At 38.4% G+C, this 21,282-nt stretch overlaps 1 protein-coding gene across 1 annotated transcript; it reads left to right on the forward strand.

The window, feature by feature from the left end:
- Positions 1-13,078: 13,078 nt before the first annotated feature.
- Positions 13,079-19,584, forward strand: Npy1r (neuropeptide Y receptor Y1). Its single transcript, XM_027927215.2, has 3 exons — positions 13,079-13,172; positions 18,135-18,979; positions 19,085-19,584. Exons 2-3 carry the CDS (start codon positions 18,281-18,283, stop codon positions 19,535-19,537), a joined length of 1,152 nt encoding a protein of 383 aa, XP_027783016.1. The 5' UTR covers positions 13,079-13,172; positions 18,135-18,280; the 3' UTR covers positions 19,538-19,584.
- Positions 19,585-21,282: the final 1,698 nt, after the last annotated feature.

Here is a 21,282-nt window from a genome sequence, read left to right on the forward strand (position 1 = left end):
CTCAGTTTAAGAAAGAAGTGAAAAATACATACGTTCTTAGCTAAACTGTGGCAACTTTAAAAACAGGAAAGTCTTCGGAAAGATATACTGTGGTTCCGTATTTATTGATCTATATCTGACACCTAGACAAAAGGTCTTCTGAATAAACTTTAAATATTTTAAGAAAGTAGATATTTCTTTAAAAGAATAAGAGGAATTACAGTGGTCTCAAAAAGAACAGTAAGAGATTGATTTATGCATTTTAAGTATGGGTTCTTTGTTAAGATAACTTTCTACCTTAAGAAAATACACATCATTCTTCTCACAAAAGATGTCAATCACATAAAAGAATAAAATATATGCAAGCTCTTCTTCTAGCAATGATAAAATATCAGCTGTTGCCTATATTGCTGTGATTTGAAACAATGACGAGATTCCAAAGTTCCTAAATATTCCCATGATTCATTCTTAAAGGCAGAATTTGGCGAAATTGGAATTGGACAGATAAATACATCTCTGCTCAACCGACAAAACACGCAGGAGCACTCTCTTCTCCATTCTGCTAGTAGAGTTTCTCTTACCTTGAGAAATCTGAAATTTAGCATTGCATTCAGTCTGCAAAATTCCCCTGAAAGAGCCTTAGGCTATTTCCTTAGACTATGGCAAAATCCTTCCAGACTCTATCTAACAAGATGTTCGTTTAAAATATAAACCAAAAGGTCTGTAAACCTGGGGATCACAATTCCCTTTTCTGAAATTCGAGGCACAGGGATGCATGTTTATTGCTCGCATTTGTCAAAAGAGGCCACCTCGCAAATAGGAGCGCAAACCTAGGCGCGCAACTGCCTCTGGGTCTTGGGCCAGCTGCGGGACAGCGCGACAGTTGGACGGCCCAAGTGGCGCCGCACCCCGGGGCCTCGCTGGAGCTAGGGCTGGCCGGGCAACCCGCGCGGGGTGCCGCTCCCGGGCCTCCGACGCCCGTCTGGCTGCACCCTGCGCTGGCCAGCGGTGGGGAGAGCTTTGTCCACCCTCCTCCCTGCCTTCCAGACGAGGCTCCCTAGTGGATCCCGGACGGACATGCTCCTCCCGGGTTCGGCCAGTGCCTGCTCCACCCCGGGTGAGTTGAGGACTGGGGGTACCTGCCCGGCCAGAAAAAATTCACCACGATCCCTTCCCGGCTTTCCGCGCCTGTGCTGCCACCCTACGCCCCCATTTTTCCAGCCGTGCTGCCTCCAGCTTCCCCACCCACTCTCTGGGAAGCCCCAACAGCATTCCAGGACCGAGGACAGGGGTGCGGGAGCCCGGAGCCCAGGCCGTGCGGACAGGTCGCCCGCGACAGGACTGGACAGGGCCCCTCGGCGCAGGCTCTCCAGGCATCAACAGGGGTGGCGGGGTCTGGAAAACGTACCTCGGGGCGTCCCGGGCGCTGCAGGTGCCTCGGTTCTCGGCTCCCGGGGACGGGGCCGAGCTTGGTGGCTTCTGCACTCAGGCAACAGCAGCTGTGACAGCGGCAGCAGGAGCAGGACCTGGAGGTGGCGGTGGGGAGGAGGGGGCGGAGAACCGCGAGGGTTTTAGAGGCGCCTCGGGAACACGTGACTGCTCCGGGGACCCCAGAGACCCTGCCCTAGGGCGCCTGCTCGCTCCATCTTTTCCCATCATAGGGGACTTGGGGCATCACAGTCTCTACCCGGCAGGTAGGAGTCCTAGGGAGAAGCTGCTGGGCTTCAGGATGTCGCTCAGTCCATCCCGGCCTCTGGTTCGGTTCCAGAACCAAGTTAACTTGGTTCAAAAATCTGAAAATAGATTTTTTTTCCCCCTGTCCTGCTCCTAGCCCCGTGGTGAACTGTGTGGAAGTGAGTGTATCTCTAAGATCTTAGACTTCCAGAGAAAAAGCTTCAAGGCCCAGGTTTTCTCTTTGTTCGGAGATAACTAAAGCAAAAACGAAACAACACCGCTCTTTCTTGCACCTTTTTGAAGTGAGCAAGATTATGGGCTAGCAGGGAGATAGCACTGAACTCGCAGGGTATTCCAGGGAGTCAGCGGTAATGCATTGCACAGAGCAGACTAAGGAGTAGAAGTTACAGGTGTGGACAAATTGTCTGGAGCTGAGGAGTGAGGCGGAAATGGAGCTAACTCTAACTGGGCTCAAGAGGATATTCAATAACAGGAAGAGTTCCTTTAAGGGTTGCCACTGGTTTGAAAAAGAGACAACAAAAGACATACAACAAACAAACAAAAAACTCTGTTCTGTTCCTCTTCAACATAATTTCCCACCTTAATATTTCAAAATCTGTATTTCATATTTGCATTGGGCAGTTTTGCCTTAATGAGTTGGCAGATAATTTAGGCTGTGTGTGTGTGTGTGTGTGTGTGTGTGTGTGAGAGAGAGAGAGAGAGAGAGAGAGAGAGAGAGAGAAAGGGAGAGGTCTACATGTCTCTGGACACAGCCAAGTGGTGAAAAAGGGCACTATTTATTGTATTATTAAAATCAGAACTATTATGTGACAATCACAGCATGGCCTGATGTTACAAGTCTGTGGAACTGGCCCTCAATCTACTGAAGACAATTTTATTCCTTGGCAACAATGCAATTTATAAACTTGATTTCTGGGCCAGCAATTGCTGTTACTCTAAAGGTCAGACGACAATTCTTGTGCCCCTTTTCTGCTGACTTAGCATTAAGAACTCATGGGGGCTATATTGTTTGTCGTTCTATCAGCCATAGAATCACCCAAGAAATTCTAAATGCCTCCAGAACCTACAGTTCCCATTCCATTCTTCTATGCTTTCTTTCTGAATCACTGTATTCTGTCCAATAGCTTAGCACAAGAGGCATCTGAGCAGGCCCATGGGATTCTGCAGTAGGGGAAGGGAGATATGGAGATGCTGAATGTGATGATATTGAGAAAACAAGTGCTTGGTCTCAGACTCTCTTAACTCCAGCTTCTATTTAATTAGCATACTACACTTTGCCACATAAATTTCCATCCTTCCATCCCTTCTACAGTCATAGGTAGCACACACCTTTCAAATACACCTTGACTTTAAAACAGCTTTCAAATTAAACCCACCATGACTATCTCCAAAAACCAATCTATGCTACATGCTATTGAGTGTTAAAATAAGATAAATTTCATTCTTCTTTATCAAATTCATTTTTTACTATATAAACCTGTAGGATGAAGCACTGTTATTATTAGAGTATTGGGAATAAAAGTCCCTTATGCCATTAAGATGAATATTCTATTGAACCTATATATTTTCCCTTCCCATCACACCTCCAAAAACCTCAGAAAGGAGAGTGATAATTTTTTCTTCAAATATTCATTATAACATACAGTCTTAGAGTTCCATAGAGTGAACAAATTATTAACAATCTTTTATTTTGAAAAAATCATCAGTTTAAAATAATCAGCAATATGTTGCATAAAGAAGAACATGCAACCATGAGTAGGCTTTTGCCTACTTAAAATTTCCCCAGAGAGATTAAGGACTGATCATCATGACTCTTTGTAACACATAACAGAAAAATTTTGTTTGTGTTTTATGGAGTAGGATTGCAGGGCTTACTACCTCTGGGAACAGAAATAGTAATGTCCACTTCTGCTCTATGTATTTTTTCTACTCTCAATTTATAAAATGCTCACTTGGGAAATTAAGTTGAATTTTATGCATGTTACAAAATTAAACTGGCTATTTCCCAGTTTTCATGATTCGTTATCAGTGATGAAAGAAAGCTTATCTGTAAAGATGAAAGTTATAGAACCCTTGGGACTCCTAAGACAAATTACTGAGGAATTGTGCCTGGGGTAACGTTTTGCTTAGGAACATGTCTTGTTTTTATCAATGTTATTGCTCCATTTTGATAATTGCTATCATTTGTGGAGGATAGCTGCTGAAGTATTTTGATAGAATCTCAAATGATAAATGATTCCGATATATTAGTTATAAGGGTAATGGGCATAAACTAGAGAAAATAGTATTACTTTTACTAGATACATTTTTTTCTCTAAGAATTTTTGTTGTATGCATTAAGAGTAAATATTTGTGTCCACTTTTTCTACCATGGCGAATTTAAGTCCTTAATACATAAAGATGAGGAAAGGGCCATTCCTGTGTGTTAACAAAAATATTGTTACAGTTCTGTTTTTTGTCTAGATTCCTTTGGAATAGAAATAATTTTCCATGTAAATTAGTGTCTTATTAATCATTATTAATAATTAATAAGATACTTATTAATGTGTTTTCTCATTTCAGGTCCTTAAAATGAGGAACTTATTAATGTGAAAGTCATCCAATTGCTTTTATGGAACAAAAACTATTTTTTTAAAGTTAACACAGAGTACTATAAGTATAGAGTCACTTTCTCAAGCATTTCTGTGATAATTTTGAAGGTCTAAGGGAGCACCATAAACACCTTATTGACTTCTATAAGCACTGCACTCTTAAAGCAATATATTATTCTCTTTTGATGTCCTAATGATTAAATCTTAAATACCAAGCAGTAACTGATTTTCAGACAGAATGCAAAATTCCTTTTGAAAAAATAATTTTCTATGTAAAAAGTACCTACACGTATATATGTGACCTACATATCTGTGGTTATACACATTACATATATATTTGAATAATAAACCCTTAAAACACCTGGGTTACTGCCAGGTTTTATCCCAAATTAGTTGTGTGGATTTAGACAAGGCAATTAATTGTTTAGTGTTTACAATATGTGTGTGTGTATGTGTGTGTGTGTGTGTGTGTGTGTGTGTGTGTGTATGCATGCAGATCTGAAGCTCCTTTAAGCTATGGATATCTACGAAGTTATTTCGTTAACATAAGGGCATTCATGGCATATGTGTGGAAAAACAATCTTTTTTATCTTAAGAAAATTTTGATAGTCATAAATATTGTTTGTTTATAAGTTTGTTTATTGCCTCTCCATATTAGAAAAAGAAAAAAAAGAGAAGGAATAAAATACTGTTAACAAAGCTTTTCCATTATTACTGGTATATTCTCTTTTCTGTAGCTATTAATAACTATACAACTAGATTTGATTCTTTTCAAAAAGTTGTGGGTATCTTACATATCAACAGATCATCCTTTATCTAATTATATTATTTTACAACTTTGTGGTACAAAATATATATAAAGGAAGAGAACATGGATTTCTCTTGAATCATAATATTTTATCATATAAATCCATATATAGGTCATATAATTCCTTCTTTTTTCAGATCAAATTTCCTCTAAAAAGTGGTGTTGTTGAGAATATTCTCTAATAGCTTTTTAAATAAACTTTCTACTTGCTGTTTACTTTTCATCAGTTAATAGTTTAATTCTAGTTGTAAGTCTAAATATAGCTTTACTATATTTAAGTGGAATTTATTTATTTATTTATTAATTTTGGTATGTTAATTTGTTTTGAATAGTTTTTAAAAAGAATGTTTGGAGAACTGTCCAAAGCCAAAGCCCAGAATTAGAAGTTAACATCATTGGAAAACATGTTCTTCCAAAATCCATGTTACCATATTCTTACTCTTATCATTTCCACAGGTAATTCAACTTTAATAAATATGTTCGGTAGGTAGAAAAATGTGAGGTATTTCTTTCAGCACAGATTATAAGCATTTTCAAAGGCACCAGGGGTCCATTGTTCAAGCTTATACCTATGCGGGTAGGCCAGCAGGGTTTGATTTGATGTTCAAATTTTTGTGGTCCTACCCTGTTCCTAGTTTTTCAGTCTTTCAACAAAACTTATTTGGTACACAGATATTAGTCTAGTCTCTAATTTCAAAGAGGTTGAAAAAAAAACAGTGTATTTGTAGGTCTGTGCAAATAATTAATGATAGTACAATATGATAATTTCTGCATTAGAAGTCAACCTAAATTTTTGCAAGACTGTAAATAAGAATGCAAAGTCAGCCTATGCAGGGATTGGGGAGATGGAGATGAGAGAGGACTTTATGGTTGAGAAGATACTTGAACTAAAGTTTGAGGGATTGGTAAGAATTAAACAGGCAGATAGAGAAGATGAGCAAGTAGGCAAGTGAGATGTGGGTCAGTAACATGAAGGGGCGAGAGTGTCACATTCAGAGAAATGCCAAGTAGTCCAGGGTGACTTGAATGTTGATACTGAAAGTGATTATAAAGGACATTGTTTGCACTTTGCTTAGGTATCTGGAAGGAGAGCAACTGCATAATGTTAGCTGAGAGATACAACTGGATAGGGGCTGAGACCATTAGTAGAGAAATAAATAGAGGTGGGTGGAGGAGAAAGAACACATGTGGGAAATATTCAGAAAATTAAAAGAAAATGAGAATCCGTAATGCATTGGATTCCAGAGTGTGAGAGAAGGGAATAATTGGGATGATTCTTAAGTTTGGGCGTGAGCGAGGAGGATGATGCTAATTGAGGTCAGATCCATGAGCTAAGAAGGAAATGTCAAGCAAATTTGAAGAAGATCAGTACTTTTAGTAGAGACTCGGGTTTATAGACACACAAGAACATAATTGATGGCAGACAATATGATTATTCATTAATATTGAATAAAGAAGATTAAGATTGGCATCTCTAGAAAGTTTGATTTCAGGGTTGAACAAAGAAAGAAACAGGACCACAGCAGGCTCAAGCCTGACTGGTCTTGGAAGGTGTACAGCATGACAGGGGTAATGTCTCCTAGCAAGAGAAGTTACAGAAATAGCACGGTGGGGATACCATCTACTAGGGTGTTAGGACAAAAGACACTCTTGGGGGAGAAGGGGAAATGTGATGTGAAGAAGTAAACAATACAGTGACCTACTTAGACTAAGGAGGCAGGGGTAGTGTCTCCTAGCTTTGGCCATTGGTGTCCTATGAAGAATCAGGTTTGATTAGTCCATATTTGAAGAGTAAGTGAGAATACAGTAAATGTAGCTTACCCTTGGAGAATTTAGCCAGGAAAGAGAAGGTAGCTAGAGAAGATGTGATATAGGTAAGTTAGTGACTTTGAGAAAGATTTGAGCAATTTTGCTTTTTTTTATTGATTCTTTTTAGTTATGCATGCCAATAGAATCCATTTTGATAAATTATATAAGCATGAAATGTATCTTATTCTAATTAGGACCCCAGTCTTGTGAATGTGGTGAGATTCACTGTGGGGTATTCACATATACACCTAGGAAAATTATGTCAGATTCATTCCACTATGTTTTCTTCTTTCATTTAAAAAAAATATTTGTTTTTTAGTTATAGGTGGACACAATATCTATTTTATTTTTATGTGGTGCTGAAGATCGAACCTGGCGCCTCATGCATGCTAGGCGAGCCCTCCACTTCTGAGCCACAACTCCAGAATTCGTTTTTATTTTAGTGCTGAGACAGAAAAAAAGTGAATTATTGAATAAACAAATGTGATGGTTATCATGTCATTGTTTAACAAATCTCAACAAAACTTCGTGGAATATGACAACTCACAGCTGGTGTGGTCCTGGGTTGGGTGGGTCAGCACCTCTGTAGAGCACAGTGGAGATGACTTGTCTCTGTCTCATGGTGTTTGGAGCCTTGGCAGATAAATCTCAGTGGACGAGGTTGACTCAAAGTCTGGGGGCTGGAACAGCTGTTTGGAAGATCCATTGCTAAAACGAGGGTTATGAAAGTTGGGGAGTAAATCTATGATGGCCTTTACTCATCTGAAAAAGAAGGACTCCATTGCAATTGAGGATATGAAGTAGGAGGCTGGAAGACAAGAGTGAAATTTTAGAATAGTTTAGAAGAGGAGAGGAATTTGGAGTGACTCAGTCTCAAGAATTTCTGAGTGATATTTAAGGCTCAACTAAGGTTTTAAATTTGTAGTTGTAACAATCTGTGCCGTTGAGTTAGTTGTTTTTGCCCACAAGCTATGCTAGTGGAGAGTGGTAGCAATGATCTGAGTTCACAAGAGTCCGATTATACTATCAGCATCCTTAGAGATTTTAATATTTTCAATTATTAAATGTGTCGGAGTCCAGCTCCAACAGGGGGTCTCAGGAGACGAACGGATGGTGAGGAGTCAGCGAAAGAGGGGTGGAGAAACAACACAGACACCAAAGTGAAGGTGCTGAATCCCAATCTTTACTTGTGAAGTTGATCATATATACTTTTCATTTTGGCAGGCTCACAGTACTTTGTGGTTACAAAACAGGAATCATTATTCAAAGAAACAAAATATTATGTAGTTACAATTAGAATAGAAGAATGTATCTTGGCTTATGCATAAGCAAGAATTTGTACTTTCAGTTCGCATTTTGCTTTGAGCTGTTTCTGCTTAGTTAACTTTTAATAATAGTTAGAAATGTCCCAAACTATTGGCCTATACCTTGACTATTCTTTCTTGACTTACTGACTGGAACCGGTGTCATGGTTACGGCAAGTGGTTGACTTGTTATTAATTTTAATCAAACAAGAGAAAGAGCACAAACCATTGTGCACAGGAACAAGAACAAGTTGCCCAGTACTAAGCACTTATCTGTCTTCTTAACATTAATTTTTCTTCTCTAGATTTTAATTTAATTTCTCAAAAACTTCCTTGACAGGAATACAGGGAGTTTTTCATTAGACATTAACAATTTACGCTCCACAGCTGAATCATTGCATTTAGAGCAAACAGATCTATTCTTAGAAGTAGTTGCATTAATTGGGAAAGTCACGTTTTTTCCTTCATACTTAATGGTCATATGGAAAATCGCAACTATACTTATTAAAGGAATACAAAAACAAACCAGCCCATTCCCAGAAACATACTGCGCTCCTCCAGAGGATGGACGCCTTTCGCCATCCACCTCAGTAGGGCCTTGCCATTGCCTGAGTCAGGGGAGGGGCGCAGCATAAATGCTTCTGGGAAAAAATAACAAATAGACCTTAAATAAAGGACTAAAGAAAGGATATTTCTCTTAGTAAAATAATGACCAGTCTGTACCCATTTGTGATATTATTTAAATATATATAAGGAATCTTTCTCCTATCTTTGGGAAAAATCGTCCTATCACAACTTCACTTCCTAGGCCAGGTCTGATCTACTGCTAGGGGCTCCCTTAGGTACTGTGTTGTGAAGGAATCTTAAGACCAAGCCTGAATTATGGGGATGGGGGCCAGGGTAGGGGGCATGATGAGCAGTTAGAGATGTTTGTCATAGATGATGTGGGGCCCAGTGGGGATTCATGCTTGCTTGGCCTACTCATCAGCTATTCCTACCCTGTCTCTTTGGCAGGAGATATGAAGGGAAGAGTAATAATGATTATTAAAAGCAATAACGCTAACAATGGTTAATCTTTTTTCATCTTATCATGTAATGAACACATAATGTTAAATTATTGTAACATGGCATTGCACTTTGATGAATGTCTAAAGTTTGTCTAACAATATGAATCCTGAAGAAAAATTTTTGGATATTTATTTAATTTTAAGACCTTAATTTTCTAGAATATTATTCCAATGGTGTTGAAAAATGACTTAAATATGTAGCCTATGTGACCAAATGAAAACTTTATTGAAGTGCATTCTCTTTTCACATGAACAAATCTGTAAATATTTGAAATTTCTACACATGGAGAGTTGCTTGTCTAGGTACTTGTATACTTATATTTTAACTAAATTAATTGTTATTTATTCTGTTGTTTTTCTCAAAATACAATTGAATAAAATGATTGTGTTGACTACTTGATTGTAGTTACCAATCTAGTCAAAGCTATGTACCAGCTATATTGCATTAGTGCTAAGATGTGGTTTTTTAAAAAAGAAATCTTAATACTTTGTAGTTCCTTTAAAACTGATGGTATGCTATTGCTTTCCCAAAGCATCTTCTCTTATTGTTTCATAACTTCAATATTATTCCATAAAATAACATTTTCATTTTACATTCTTTGACATCATCGACTTAGAGAAATGCAGTAAGTAATTTAGAGAAAGATGGGAAAATAACACATAATCAATGTGTAGGCCGTAAGTTGATTTTGCAGTGTGCTTCATAGTAAGCTCTACCCCAGGGGAATTTCTTCCTTCCAATTTTACTTTTCATGTGGAGTGTTAATACCTATCTGGATTATTCTGGATGATAAATTATGATAATTTCCCTGTATTAGGGCCTAGTAGTATTTTAGAAACTTTAACCCTTGCAGCAGAAATTTATCATAAGACTAATAAAGTAATTACAATGTTTAAGCTACAGTAATTATCTGAGAAATGTAGTTTTATCACAACAAGAATTGGATCATGGAATTTAAAGCCTGAACCAGACTATAAAAATTTTCCATTTTATTAGATGATAAAAACTAAGATTCGCTTTGATTTAATGAGTAGATCATATCCTTCAGTTCAAATGACAGCGCAAGACTGTTGCTCAAGAGAAAATGAAGATAGATTATTAATTTATTTATCTTAGTCATGGTTTATAGGTCAGGCTGTTATGAAATTTTATAAGAAAACACACAGAATTCAAAATATTTCTCTCTCCCTAGCAACAGTGAAGTTTTATCTAGTCTGAGACCCAAATAGGGAAGTATCCAACTGACAGTTCACTAAAAAGAAGAAAAGTAAGTGACCTTGAAATTTAACATATAGCTTCTGAGGAACTCAGATTACTTGATTTCAAACCGCCCATAAAATTACATTATAGAGGCTGGGGTTGTAGCTCAGTGGTAGAGCTACAACCCCAGAACATACCTAGGACATGTGAGGTACTGGCTTCGATCCTCAACACCACATAAAAATAAATAAATAAAATGAAGGCATCGGGTCTATTTACAACTAAAAACAATTAAAAAAAAGAAAAAAGAAAAAGATGACATTGTACAAGGATCTCACCCTGCATGGTAGTGCTCTCCTGTAATCCCAGCAACTGCGGACACTGAAGCAGAAGATTCACAAACTGGAGGCCAGCCTCAGCAATTTAGTGAGAACCTGAGCACCTTAGTAAGACCCTGCTTCAATTAAAAAATAAAAAAGGGCTGGGGATGTAGCTCACTGGTAAAGTGCCATTGGGTTCAATTCCCAGTACAAAAAAAAAAATTACATTTTAAGGGGATCTTATGCTGTATTTGGCCATTATACCATATCTAATTTCTCTAGTTTACACATTGGAATGACTCCTCAGTAAATGATGTTTCTAGAGAGTTATAGAATTTTGTTTTCAATTTTCACAACTTTTCTTTGTATCACTATCATGTAAAAAAGGGGCTTTGACACAATCTTTCAAATATCAGTATTTGTTTTTCATTAATATCTCAAGAATGCAGCTTTATAGATTTGCCTTAGTGCAATACTCCCCCAAAACAAGAGTTATTAAAATGATAAAATACAATGGCCATATTAGTGAAGCCCTTTTTATTAGCATGGAATATACACAAAGTAAAGTACCTGAGTCCAAGTTATATTCTCAAATCCAAAATATTTGCTGAAACAATGAAGAATTTTACATAGAAATATATTCTTAGTAGAGAGTTATATCATTTCATTTCAAATACTTGCAATAGGCTAAAACTAACCAGTATGATGATCAAAAGCTTTAAAGAAAACTTCAAGAACATAAGACTTAATGGAGTGGAGTTGATAGAGGATGGATAGAAATATAATGAACTCAAATAAGTATGCTATCGCTCTTTAAAGGCTTTGAAATTCCTAAATTATATTTATGTTTTCATCCTTGGTGTATGTGAGTGTGTGTGTATTATATCTGTAAGAATGATATCAGTTAGGGTCTGTCATTTTACTCTCTTTAACAAGAAGTGGGATCTTCAAGTGAATACTCATCTGTTATTGTGTACACATAAGACATTTACAGCATGATCACAGAATTTTAATTCTTGGTCATACTCCTTTACCAACTATGTAAAAGTGGGTATAGTGACAAATACTTTAGAAAGCTTTTTGGGGGTTGGGTCACCCCCAGAGATTGTGTGCATTACTATCTATATAAATAAATGAGTTTATATTGAACTTCAAATAATTTTTTTTCAGGTTGAAAATCAGAAAAAGAAAACATTTCAAACAGTGTAAAGTTCAGGTGATCCCATCTGTTTTGAAATTAATTTTGCTTTTAGTTTGAAGACAGAAGGTGATGCATATTTTGGGCAGTGCCTGTACCTTTATTGGAAAGGCATTTACTTTTTTTGAGTTTAATTTGGAAGACATTCCAGTCATCTGTATCAGTAAATCACGTGTGTGTGTGCGTGTTTATTATACAATCTTGACTTTAAAACTGGAATAGACACAAGTAAAGCATCTCAGTCAGTGTGAGTAGTTAGCCTGAATTACCAACACCACCTTGCACCATTGAAGTCTTCTCTGTACCTTCTTTTCTTCATAACGTTCCTTACTGTGGTGGATTAAGCACCAAAGAAATTGCACTGGCTCTTTGCGACCACAAGGGAAATGTTCGCTTCATCGAGCCCGCGCCCCAAAACTATAAAGAGCAGCTAGGCGATGGGAACAAATCTAAGTCGATGTATTATTTTCTCAATAGAAAGGAAGGAGGGTGAAAAAGGCAGACTGTCATCCAAGGTTTGCTCGTTTGGCCTTTTAAAGGTCTTCTTTTTGTTCAAGTAGAAACTTAAGAAAATAAATTTTGTGTACCAGTATGAGGAATATTTGAGCGTCAGAAAACAAAGTAAAAAACATATTAGTGGCGTCGTTGCAGGGAATTACACGTTTCCTCTTCCCGTAAATAACCAGTCCTTTCATTCTAGAGCCCTGCTTACGCTGGAGCTTTCAGACCAAGTACGACTTCGGCCACAAGATGGCACTGACCTGCAAACAAAAGAAATCACGGTGGCACTGACTTTTTTAAAGCCTTGTAAAATTGCCTTGCCAACTCGGAGTCAAGGACTGTGTGGGGATGGGGGCTCGCTTCCCCCTGCACGGTGGCACGGTGCGTGTGTCTGACAGCGTGTGTTTAGGTTGATTGTCTTTCTCTCCAGAATTCCTAGGCAACGCACCTTCGAGGTGTATATCCAAGGTGAGGTGTTGGGGGCGTGGGGGAGCCTCCGGCGCTCCCCGCGGGGCGCCGTCACGTGATCGGGATGAGGTGGAGTTCTGCTTTAAGGGGGCGTCCCCTCCTATCTTCACCAATCTTTAGGATTTGAGCAGGAGAAATACCAGAGGATCTTTCCTCCCCTCTCTGCTCCTTTCCATGACTCCCTTCTCGCTTTAATAAACAGGGGCAAAAAAAAGACGAATTCGAAAGAGGGTAAGTTTCAAGTTTACGCTTTTTAGAGGACTTTTGAGAAATCTCTCACTGACGGGGCGACGGATGAGAGAGGAAGGGAAAGGATGCGAGGGCTGCAAACTGGTTGTGCGGACCGAGGTGCGGCGCGGAGTCAGCCTTTTGCTTTGGTGTCCAGCGCGGGCAGGTGGCTGGATGCCCCAGATTACCGGACCGCTCCCGGACTCCTGCCGAAGGGCTGGGGGCCGACGCTGGCCAAAGAGGGGGCACCTTATCCCGAGTTCGCGCTTCCCCGCGCCCTGCTGCCGGGGATCCAAGTTTTTCTCTCCTCGGGCTCTCTTAAGGCCGAGGGAGGGAGCGGGAAGGAGCCCTGCGTGGTCTCCCCGCACCTCCCGCAGCTTTCGCCTTTCCCCGGAGCTGGCTTGATCCGCCGCCGGGGGCGGCTGTGCCGTTCCCTTGGAGAGGGGCTGGGGTGCGTTGAACCCGTGGGCCCCGCGAGGAGTGCGCCTTCGCGCCAGTCCCGCAGCACTTTTCCCGTTGGCCCCTGCCGGCCCCTGGGGCTCGGATCCCGAAGCTCCTGCCCCACTTGTCTGGACTGGAATAGAGCCTGCATCCCCCGGTAGTTGGCCCTTCAATCTGTCGCTGCGCTCTGGTAGACACCCTGAACCCTGTCCTAATATTTCAGAGTTTTAATCGTGGAACTCTTTCTTTAGCTTCTTCTTCTAGACCAGTAATGTGCGAACATGCTGGGATAGAAGATTAAGGATGGACCTACGTGGAGGTGGCTTAGTAAGTGTCCTGTTGGTCCCCAGATGGAAAGCAGAGATGAGAATGTTTTAAAGACGGATATTGGGCTAAGGAGAGACATGACTTAGGGTTTGGCCATGGTGTGTGTGTGTGTGTGTGTAGCGGGTCAGGAATAGAGGGGAAGATCCAGGCAATTCGCCTAGTTACACAATATGAGAAGGGTGGGCGGTTAAGCCTGCCACAGAAATTTTGAACATATACCATTTCATTCTTTGGTAACTCCTAGAGCACAGGAAAACCTAGAGAAGCGAGGAGAGGGAGTATGTTTCTACGTTCCTTTGCCATGCCCACCTGGATCCTCTGAGAAAGCGTAGCTCAGGGTTGACACACACAGGCAGGAGCTAGTGCAGAGTTCTCCTCTCTGCACTGGACCTGAGAACAGTAGCCCTCATTTCCCAAGACCCTGAGCAGGTTCTCTGGTGAAACAAGAGAGAATAGACAGCTCTGGGACCCAGTTCCCAGCCCGTGGCTAAAGACTGAGCACTTTTCCTGGCTACTCTCTTAATATTAGGCTTTCTTAGTGTCTTAAGGCAGCTGTCTGTTGAACAAGCTCTCTCCTCACTCAGGGAAGGCAGGAGAATTATGTAATTCGTTTAGATAAGCTAGCAGTAACTTTCAGGGGCTGTGTGTAACACAACTGACATTTCTTTTCCAAAACAGTTGTGGTGAACAGACAATCCGGGTATTTGAAATACATTTGCAGCAGGTTATGCCCAGACAGCTGTATTTTCAGATGGGAATAACACTGCCAATAGCAGGCAGTGAAAGGCCAGGGTTTTATTTGAAAAGAAGGATAAGGGAATTTCCCTCAGTAAGGGGCCTAATTTGCCAAATGGTGATGTTTGTAGGTCTCTATTTGGTTTCTAAAGGTACACCACAGCTAAATTTAACAGTCTCACTAAGCTTTGCAATGTCTGTAGTTGTGTAGCTTATTTTATAAATATATATTGGAATAGAAATGTATTGTTTACTTTTGCAAAGATAAGGTATGTTAACTTTCTTTTAAGACTATTATTTAATACAAATTATTTTTCTGGTAATTATATGAAGGTAAACAAAATATGCATTTTATCCAATGCAAACTCATTTACCCAAGTGGAATGGCTAACAACCCTACACTTAGCAGAAGAAGCTTAGAAACACTTTTTTAAAAGTTTTCATTTTCTGTATAGCTAGATTACCTTCTACTGAATAGGAAAACCTCTATTTTCTGTAGGGCATGTATATCAAATATAATTTCAAAGGTATCTGAGTAGAGTTTTAATATATTTACCTAAACTCTTCTGTAAGAAGTCTCTTTGTAGCCCATAGATTGAAATAATTTAATAAGTGTTTGCACAAATTCCCATAATTGTCAAAGTAAGTCAGCTGATATAAAATTTCTTTTTTCTTCCTATCCATTTCAAACACCTTTACCTATACCCCCATAAACTCCTGTCTAGATTATTAAATTAGCCCCTAACAAATTTCTCTACATCTTTTCTTTCCCTTTTTAAATGTCCCTGTGATATCTACATGGCTTCCTTACTCACCTTTCTTAGGTCTTAATTTACATGCCGTTTTCTTAGGATGATGATAGATTGAGCCATTTCTGTAAGATTAATTTATACAAAAACCTACTATTCCATCTCTACATCTATCAGTCAACATTTTTATTCTAAATCTAATATTTCAAGGTACTATGAAATATGCACAATGTCAACCCTCACAGATGTTATATTGAAATGGATGGGCACCAATTAAGGCTTCAAGGGACTAAAGGTGCTTTGAAGGGTGGGTAGAATTTGGATTGGTGATGGGAGACAACACTCAAGAAGAGGAATGGAAGAGCTATATGTGAAGACAGAGTTATATTTCAGAATTGTGAATCATTTGGCCTGCCCGGAACAGAGCATTCACATTGGGGTTATTAGAACAAAGAGTGGAAGGAAGGCTTAATTAACATAGAGGTCTTTAATGCCAGGCTGAGGAATACACTCAATAGTCCATGCCTCATGACTCCCATACCAGCATCCTCATTCATGGTGGAATTTGGCAACAGGGAGCCGCGAGAAATCATAGATAATGAGGACACACTTAGCTACTGTGCAAGTGTTACTTTAAATAATGAAAATTCATAACTGATAAACAATGTTAAAGATCTCTATAGTAACCTGAATACAAAATATGATGCTAAACTTTCTTGAAATCTCTAAGAATTACGAGATTTCAAAACTAAAATTATTACCTGCTTCAGGGCTGGGGTTGTGGCTCAGCGGTAGAGCACTCACCTAGCATGTGCGAGGCCCTGGGTTCGATCCTCAGCATCACATAAAAAAAAAAATAAATAAATAAAATAAAATAAAGGTATTGTGTCCAACTACAACTAAAAAATAAATATTTTTTAAAAAATATTACCTGCTTCTTCCAGGCTTGTTCTCTCATTCCAAATGACATTAAGTGGTCATGCTCACTGCTTTTGCAATTCTTAAGAGAACAAGTGTAATTACCCCTTAAGTAATAGGTTGTGCATAGAGGAAGAGAGAGCAGTGTTTGTCATGATGTCCACATGCAACATCATTCCATTACCATGCCTTAATGCTTTCTTTTTACTTAGTGATAACAACCTTTATTTTTACCTTCTTCAGTTTTATAAGGCCAAATTGCAGTTTCATAATAGAAAACCACCCCATATTCTAAAAAACAAAAGCACTGAAGGAAAGGTTTACTAAAGGCATCATATAAAAGGCAAATACATTTTAATACATTCTTATTTTTCTTTCAATGGAAGTAAATTTATGCAATATTCTTTGTTTTTCTTATGTAAGAAAGAAATGCAATTCAGTTTCTCAACACAGGCATGAAGAACTGTTAGTTAACTTAAGAAATCTCATCTTAGAAACTTACTTAGTAATCTAGGAGAAATCAGATATTTTTTAAAAAAATTAGCTTTGAACCTCTATACAAGACTATTGTCTACGATTTGTCTTGGTAAGAAGAGAAGAATGTATATATCACAAATAATTGGCTGCCTCTTCAAGATTTGTTGTCACATTCTAACTGACATTTTTACCAGTCATTCTCTCTGCCTTTTGAATTCTCAAGAGGAAGAGTGTGATTACAGTTGATATTATAACTAACATCTAGACCCTTCCCCTGGAGACACATAAGTCTTGTAGGAAAGGGGGGATACTGACATGGATAAAACCTTAGAAATTCTTTGAAAGCTTCTGATATATTAATAACCATTATAGAGGCTTAGAGTCTCCTGCGCAATGCAAGAACTTCTCAAAGTGCCCTTTCATGTAGTGCTTATAAACTTTTATGCATGGAGTACCTGCTGCTTTGCAGATGGTATATTTCATTTGATTGAAGTTTTGTTTTTTGTAATGATGTGATCTTATAAAAAATTTAGCATGCATCCCTTAGTCCTACCTCTAAGTTGTATAGTAGACATAACATTCTCCAAGTGGTTCCCTATTTTCTATAGACCACAATTAAAATATGAAATGGCAGTTTTACCATTATTTTTCTGCATTAAGCGTCATCTGGTCTTTCAACAGTACCTCATATGATAAAGTTTTACAAATGTTCTGTCTGATATGAAAAAATTGAGCTCCATTGTATACAATGAGTCAAAATGCATTCTGCTGTAATGTATAACTAATTGGAACAAAAAAAATGATCTCATTTTGAGTATACTTGTGCTAAATAATTTCTGCTATAAGAAGCACCCCAGTATATGTTGAGTTATTGCTACTTTAGACCTCTACACTAATCCATTCATTTCTATAGTAGGAGGAAAAAACTATGTATTTTTGTTGTTCTTTTGCTTTGCTTGTTCCATATTTTCTGTTTTAATCTGTGCTTTAAGTTGTTACACATTTGCATTCTCACTATGTTTAGGGGTATGCTGATAGTAGTTGTATAAAATTTTTGGAGGCATGAAGTTTATGTACACCTTACTAACATGTAGACCACTGACATTCAGTGTATAAGCAGAAACAATTAAAAATATTTCCAGGTTTTTAAAAATTCAAAATGTCTGCTTGGCCTCTGCTATTTAAAAAATATATTTACAAAATTACATTTTGTTTACTTATTTCAGTGTCTTCACATTAAAGAGTACTATGCATCAGAATTATATTTTGACTACCCTCAATAAAATTTGTAATGCAATTGATCATTTTCTCTTTACAGATTGTTCAGTTCAAGGGAATGAAGAATTCAGAATAATTGTGGTAAATGGATTCCAATATGGAACATAAGAATAAGCTGAACAGTTGACCTGCTTTGAAGAAACATACTGTTCTCTTGTGCAATCTGTAAAAACTAACCCAATCAAAATGAATTCAACATTACTTTCTCAGGTTGAAAATCATTCAGTGCACTATAATTTGTCAGAGGAGAGTTCCCCATTTTTGGCTTTTGAAAACGATGATTGTCACCTGCCCTTGGCTGTGATATTTACCTTAGCTCTTGCTTATGGAGCTGTAATCATTCTTGGGGTCTCTGGAAACCTGGCTTTGATCATAATCATCTTGAAGCAGAAAGAGATGAGGAATGTCACCAACATCCTGATTGTGAACCTTTCCTTCTCAGACTTGCTCGTCGCCATCATGTGTCTCCCGTTCACGTTTGTGTACACGCTGATGGACCACTGGGTCTTCGGTGAGACAATGTGCAAGCTGAATCCTTTTGTGCAGTGTGTTTCCATCACGGTGTCCATTTTCTCTCTGGTTCTCATTGCTGTGGAACGCCATCAGCTGATAATCAACCCACGAGGGTGGAGACCAAGTAATAGACATGCTTACATAGGTATTGCTGTCATTTGGGTCCTTGCTGTGGCTTCTTCTCTGCCTTTCCTGATCTATCAAGTCTTGACCGATGAACCATTCCAAAATGTAACGCTTGATGCATTCAAAGACAAGTATGTGTGCTTTGATAAATTTCCCTCGGACTCTCATAGGTTGTCTTACACTACTCTCCTCTTGGTGCTGCAGTACTTTGGCCCACTCTGCTTTATATTTATATGCTACTTCAAGGTAAGAAAATCTTTCCTCCCTATCATCTCCCTTTTTTACTTCTTGGCAAAGAAATTCCTCATTCAACAAGTGGTTCTATTGAACTCATTCTTTGTTCCTTTACAGATATACATTCGCTTAAAAAGGAGAAATAACATGATGGACAAGATGAGAGACAATAAATATAGGTCAAGTGAAACCAAAAGAATCAACATCATGCTGCTGTCCATCGTGGTAGCATTTGCAGTCTGCTGGCTGCCTCTCACCATCTTTAACACTGTGTTTGATTGGAATCATCAGATCATTGCTACGTGCAACCACAATCTGTTATTCCTGCTCTGCCACCTCACGGCAATGATATCCACCTGCGTCAACCCTGTATTTTATGGATTCCTGAACAAAAACTTCCAGAGAGACTTGCAGTTCTTCTTTAATTTTTGTGATTTCCGGTCTCGGGATGATGACTATGAGACAATAGCCATGTCCACCATGCACACAGATGTTTCTAAGACTTCTTTGAAACAAGCAAGCCCAGTTGCATTTAAAAAAATCAATAATGATGATAACGAAAAAATCTGAAACTCCTTGGAGTGTATGGTCCCGGAAGATATCTGCTTAAAAGCAAGTGTAGCAGACATGTATACTTTCATTACCTGTTCTCCATGTAACAGGACTAAAGTCATTTAAGAAAGACTGAGATTTCCCTGTCTTGCATTTTACTGCTTTTGTTATGGTTGTCATGATTACATTTGGAACAAAATGTATGGGTTTTGGCATCTCCTGGTAATCATATTGACCAGACTTTCTTCAAGTGCTTTTTGTGGAATTATGCATTTAACAACTTTTAAGGCTATATTTATTGGAATGAAGTTTCTCTGAAGTATAACTCTGAACCAATTTCAGAAGCCCTAGCGACTGATACCTTCATTACATTGGGCCATTCTGAGTGTCACTAGATTGAGCCACCCTTCTTTAATGATAGGTGTCATTTTAGTCTGAAACAGAGGTGACAGCATGCAAAAAAATCTACATTCAGGATGTTGAACCAAAAAAGAGGTGAAATTAATCAGGAGTGATCTGCTTTTTTTAATCTTTTTTTTTAAGAGAAGTTACTTTGCTCCTCCTAATGAAGTATCACTTAAATTAAGATGAGATTACACAAAATGCTTTTCAGGTGTGAATATCATAGGGATTTGGACCACCCACAAGAATCAGTGGGACAATAGTTTCCTAATTTCAAAACTATTTTGGAACCTGACAACCAAAGCATTTCAGGATAATTAGTTTAATAAGTAAATTGATATTGCTACAAATAATTAAATTATACGCATTTGAATTGAGAGTGAAGAGTTTTTACATTCCTTACAGACTGTTCAGTGTTTGTCAAGCTTTCTGGCATAAACATATAATTCAAAAGGCTTTTCCAGCTTACAATGTATTTTCTTCACAGCAGTGCCTATAATAGTCGCTCACTTTTAAATTTCACTGTACGTCTTTCAAAGCAGAGGACACCAAGGGACAATGTTAAAAGGATATTCATTGTAGCTAGCAGGGATGAATACTTAACCACTTCTCATAGCCCATGTTAACTTGTATAAACTGTGTGACTTGTGGAGTTTATGAATCATGCACTACATAGAGTACTGACTGAGTAGTTGTGTCACCTTGATATATTTAATTTCATGTATCTAGTGATCACAGTTTAGCCTCAGAATCATTTGTAGAAAAGACATTTTGAAGAACAAGTCATATTTTCAATGTATTATACAAAGTATTAAATGTATTTTATTTAAAAGAAGGGCAAACACTTTCTCTATTAAAATTGTTTTTGCTTCTCCTGAGGGCACAGCAGGATCTACTGTTTCTGTCTTCAGCTTCGTGTTTTTTTCTCATGCCATGACTCTCATAGTGTCCCCACGGCCCCAGTTTCAGCTTGCTAAATGAGACATTTTCTACTCTGGTAGAACCACTTTTGACAGAGTCACCCTGCCTTGCTGGATTGAAAGTTTCTCGAAGGCAAGGATTATCTAATGTGACTATCCCCAGTGCATATGGCACAGGACCAAGTACTTAGAAGTTTTTCAAAAAGTAATTCTAAATTGAATGAATGAAAGACCAAATTTTCTTCCTTCTCTCCCATTTATGATCATATTGAATTCTCATCCGATGTTTGCTTGATCACTTCTTCCTAAATTCCTCTTTACCAAGAAAGTGTTTTTTCTTCTACTGTATTATTTTCATTGCTCATTGAAGCAAAAGTGACATTGTAGATCTTGGAAACGTGTCATTAGCCTTGTAAGTCAAATATCTAACTTTTTCCATTG

The sequence above is a fragment of the Marmota flaviventris genome, chromosome 3 (genome assembly GCF_047511675.1).
Source record: "Marmota flaviventris isolate mMarFla1 chromosome 3, mMarFla1.hap1, whole genome shotgun sequence".
Classification (NCBI taxonomy): domain Eukaryota; kingdom Metazoa; phylum Chordata; class Mammalia; order Rodentia; family Sciuridae; genus Marmota; species Marmota flaviventris.

Excerpts from the sequence above, each read along its gene's own strand:
- Npy1r (XM_027927215.2), top strand. The coding sequence starts at position 18,281 with ATGAATTCAACATTACTTTCTCAGGTTGAAAATCATTCAGTGCACTAT. Across the intron at positions 18,980-19,084 it reads TATTTATATGCTACTTCAAG|ATATACATTCGCTTAAAAAG; the intron begins GTAAGAAAATCT and ends GTTCCTTTACAG.